Raw genomic sequence first — 4,426 nt, 5'->3', positions numbered from 1 at the left:
AGCCGGGCGAGGTGGCGGGCGCCTGTAGTCCCAGCTACTCGGGAGGCTGAGACAGGAGAATGACGTAAACCCGGGAGGCGGAGCTTGCAGTGAGCTGAGATCCCGCCACTGTACTCCAGCCCGGGCGACAGAGTGAGACTCCGTCTTAAAAAAAAAAAAAAAAGAAGACGGTGTGTAAGCAGCAGACAGATAGCCTTAGGTGGCCCTGCCCGGTCCCCTTGTAGAAGTCCATGGGCTGGGCCCTCAAGGCTTTTTCGCCCCTATCTCATAGTTATTATTCATACCACCCTGCCTTCCTCTTTATTTCTTCCATAAGCGGCTGCAAATGCCCTGCTAACCCTCTTCCCCTTCAGGGTCAGCACATAGGCCTGCAAACTTGTGGGCAACTCGGAGCACCAAAGACTTGGAATTCCAAAGTCAACTCCCAGTATCTGCAGTCCACTTGGGTTGAACTGTCCCTCTAGGGCAGTGATTTTCAATCCTGGCCATTTGTGTCATGTGAGGAGCTTTTTAAATACCATAAGCCTTGGCCCTGGTTCAGAAATCTGATTTAAGTGGTCTGAGATACGGCCTAGGCATCAGTGCTTTTTTTTTTTTTTTTTTTTTTTTTTTTTTTTGGAGACAGTCTTGCTCTTGTTGCCAAAGCTGGAGTGCAGTGGCACAATCTCCGCTCATTGCAGCCTCTGCCTCCCGGGTTCAAGTGATTCTCCTGCCTCAGCCTCCTGAGTAGCTGGGATTACAGGCACCCGCCACCATGCCCAGCAAATTTTTGTATTTTTAGTACAGACAGGGTTTCACTATGTTGGCCAGACTGGTCTCAAACTCCTGACCTCATGATGCACCTTCTCGGCCTCCCAAAGTGCTGGGATTATAGGCGGGAGCCGCTGCGCCTGGCTAGTATTTTTTTTTAAATATGGAGTCTCACCCAGACTAGAGTGCAGTAGCATGATAACAGCTCACTGCAACCTTCACCTCCCAGGTTCAAGCGATCCTTCCGCCTCAGCCTCTAGAGTAGCTGGGATTAAAGGTGTGTGCCACCATGCCCGGCTAATTTCTTTTTGTATTTTTAGTAGAGATGGGGTTTCACCATGTTGGTCAGGCTGGTCTTGAACTCATGACCTCAAGTGATCTGCCCGCCTTAGTTTCCCAAAGTGTTGAGATTACAGGCGTGAGCCACCACGCCCAGTCGGCATCAGTATTTCTGAGAAGCTTCCCTGTGATTCCAGTGTGTAGTCAGGGTGAAAACCACCGCCACTCCAGGAGGACCATGACTTGATGCTGGCTCTCCTCACTGATTCAAAATGTTGAACTTAGTCTCTGCCTGATATCCTTGAGCATTTGGGGGAGTGCTGGGGTCCTGTGTCCCAAGCTTCTAGCTTCCAGAAGTCTTTCAGTCCCTTTTATTTTCAAACCCCCACACCCTTCACACTCCCCAATTCGCCCTTCCTAACCAACAATTCCCAAATCCTGCCCAGAGAGAAGGTTACCAAGGCAACCGGCTTAATCTGGTAACTGTGGCATGTGCTGGGAGAGAAGCCCTTCCCTCTTCCTATTCAGTTCATAAAATGCTACCTGGGGAGCTCCAACCCATTCCAGCCACTTTCCCCTTTCAAGCCCGGGGATATTGGGGTGTCCAATAAGGGGAGCACAGGAAGCTGATACTCAGACCTCTGATACAGCTTCTTAGTCAAAATTGTGCACTGTCATCTTTTTACTGTTTCCAAATCCACAAACAGATGGGTGTGCAAAGCTTTATTTCTGTGAACACATGCTCTAGCACACATGGGAACAGATATGCACATACATTGATACGTATGTCGTACACACCCTGTTGAGTTTTACTACCACTCCCAGCCATTAGCATTCCTGTCCCTGCCTGGTTGGTGCTTGGTAAACAGGGGTGGGGCATTGTCTAAAGAGCCTCAACCCACCCGGAACCTGCTGCCACTCTCCGCGCCTAGTAAGTCTAACCTGGATGTTCTCACACTTAACATGGCTTTACGCTGCCCTCCCCCGCTTCTGGGGCAGCATATCCTTAAGGACAGAATGCTCCTGGCGTGGGCATCAGGAGTAAGGATTACTTGGAGTGCTAATTTGGCACCACTTTTCCCACTCCATGGCTATGTACACTTGGGCTCTGTGCTTAATGATAGTTGGCAGTTCTGGGGCTTGTCACCTGTCCCCATGGCCCTGCTTCCTTCTGCTGCCAGCTGGGCCCAGGTGCCCTTGTGCTCCTGGTCTCCTCCCCACTGCCTATTATCCCCTCCTCACCCCAGCTAGACCTGCCACAACCTGCTGCTCCCTGCCTGGCTCCTACCTGCCTGCCAGTACCTGCCCACAGACCAGGCCCACACCACCTATGGTGCCCTACCAGAGAGGACAGATGGGCACCGCCTCCAGTGGCAATGCTAATTCACCCGAGGCCTTCCCAGCCCTTCTCACAGAAGGAAGATAAAGTCCACATATTCCTGTGAGTATGGGAAAGGTGCACACTCATGGGTTCAGCAATCTTTAGGCCTGACTTGGGTACACAGGTAGTTGAGTCAAGGTGTCCAGGTCACAGACCTGTCCTGACTTTGAAATGATGCTGAGACCCGGTTATCCCTTGAGCCAAGAATCCTTCCCCATTGGTACATCTCTGCCTTACCTTTGCCCTTAATTTCTTCTGCTCAGAACCCAAGTCCCTTACTGTTTCCCTCGTGGTCAACCCCAGCGCGCGAGTTCAAGCCTCGTGCGGCGCGGGGGCGGGCCCAGGAAGGGCAGGGGCGGGGACTGGGCGGGGACTGGAGGAGGGGGCGCGGTCTCAGCTCTGCCACCTTCCCCCTCCTCACGGCCAGGAGCGCAGCCGCCGCCGCGTCCTCTCAGCCTTGCGCTCCGCCCGCTGCTTCTGCCGCCGCAGCGCAGAGCCGGGGGCACCGGCCCCGCAGCCTGCCCACTCTTCGGGCCGCGTGCCAGCTGCAGCCGGCATGGGAGGTTGCTGAGAGCGGGCACTCCTTCCTTCTGGCACCTCCCCCGGCTACTGGCCACTGGACTCTGGCCAGCGAGGCTCGGCACCTCTGGCCCCCAGTCTGGCTCCTGGTACGGTCCTCTGCTCCTCCAGCTCTGAGCATCGTGTCCCCGTCCGCCCCCCCGCCCGCGCCTGGGACACCTGGGTCCCCCGGCGGCCCCTAGGAGAGGGGCGGGGGGGGCATGAAGCCACTGGAGAAATTTCTGAAGAAGCAGACGTCGCAGCTGGCGGGCCGAACGGTGGCGGGAGGTCCCGGCGGGGGTCCGGGGAGCTACGGTGGGCCTGGAGGGGGTGGGGGACCCGGCGGGGGCGGCTGTCCAGCCGGGGGACCGCGGTCGTTGCAGCGGCGTCAGAGCGTGTCTCGCCTGCTGCTCCCCGCTTTCCTCCGGGAGCCCCCCGCCGAGCTGGGGCTGGAGCCGCCCCCTGAGGAGGAAGGGGGAGAGCCAGCGGGGGTCGCGGAGGAGCCGGGCAGCGGGGGGCCCTGCTGGCTGCAGCTGGAGGAGGTGCCAGGGCCCGGGCCGCTCGGGGGAGGGGGGCCCCTGCGCTCCCCTTCCTCCTACTCATCTGACGAGCTGTCCCCGGGCGAGCCCTTGACTTCGCCGCCCTGGGCCCCCCTGGGCGCCCCCGAGCGGCCGGAGCATCTTCTGAACCGGGTTCTGGAGCGGCTTGCTGGAGGGGCCACCAGGGACAGCGGCGCCTCAGGTAAGGAGCCAGTGGGCTTGAACACCCGGAGCAGGGGCTGGTCCCGGCTCCTCTTCCTTGCCCTTGGAGCGTGGGGGTGGCGCCGTGCTGAGGCTTGGTTATGGGGTTGAGTGGTCCGCGGAAGCCGGCTAGGGGCCTAGCGGAGGCACAGACCCTCCCGCGGAAGAGGAGGGCAGTACCCACCTTCCTCCCTACAGCAGCCTCACCCCCATCTGGAGAAGCAACTGAGCCTCTTGCCTCTTACTCTCCTTCAGTCACCCTTCCTTTCCCCTGGGCATCGTAGCCACTGACTCCCATGGGTCCCTGATGTTGAATACCTCCTCCTGTGGCTCCAAATTAGGGCCTGACACATTAAGATGGAAGCTGCCCAGCGCAGCCATGCCACCCGCCAGAGGTACTTGAGCCCTGAAAACCCTGGGGTCCCTGACTGTTCAGAGGCCTGCACAGCGCAGGCTGGCCCACCCCAGGAGGAAGTGCCAGACAGGCACAGGCCCCAAGCTGCCTTTTAGGCATCAGCAAAGGGATGCATTGTCCTTAGCAGTTTGGTGGGGGGGATAGTGTTCTTCTTGGGGTAGACTCAGAAGGTGTCTGGAAGGGGAGAGGTGGCTGGGTCGGCATCAGGGCCCTGGAGCATCCAGGGCATCCAAGCGCCTCCAGCTTCCACTCTTCCCTTTTGGTGGCAGGCCTCAGCACACGGCTTTTTTTTTTTTTTTTTTT

The 4,426-nt window shown here is 58.0% G+C and overlaps 1 protein-coding gene across 3 annotated transcripts in view; it reads left to right on the top strand.

The window, feature by feature from the left end:
• Positions 1–2,424: 2,424 nt before the first annotated feature.
• The window catches only part of RAPGEFL1 (Rap guanine nucleotide exchange factor (GEF)-like 1), an 18,236-nt gene continuing 16,234 nt past the window's right edge, over positions 2,425–4,426 (top strand). The window contains exon 1 of one of the 3 annotated variants that reach the window (XM_011998959.1): positions 2,425–2,470. Coding sequence is in view for 2 of the 3 variants with exons in the window: in XM_011998956.1 (XP_011854346.1) it covers positions 3,190–3,709 (520 nt within the window). In the remaining variant the exon portion in view is untranslated. Of the gene's footprint in view, positions 2,471–2,581; positions 2,631–2,852; positions 3,710–4,426 lie in introns of those variants that run through there. The other 2 variants (XM_011998958.1, XM_011998956.1) reach the window with 2 other exon arrangements.

This window comes from Mandrillus leucophaeus, unplaced genomic scaffold (genome assembly GCF_000951045.1).
Source record: "Mandrillus leucophaeus isolate KB7577 unplaced genomic scaffold, Mleu.le_1.0 Scaffold58, whole genome shotgun sequence".
Lineage (NCBI taxonomy): Eukaryota > Metazoa > Chordata > Mammalia > Primates > Cercopithecidae > Mandrillus > Mandrillus leucophaeus.
Note: the sequence above shows the minus strand (reverse complement) of the source record. Positions and strands in the feature narration are given on the sequence as shown.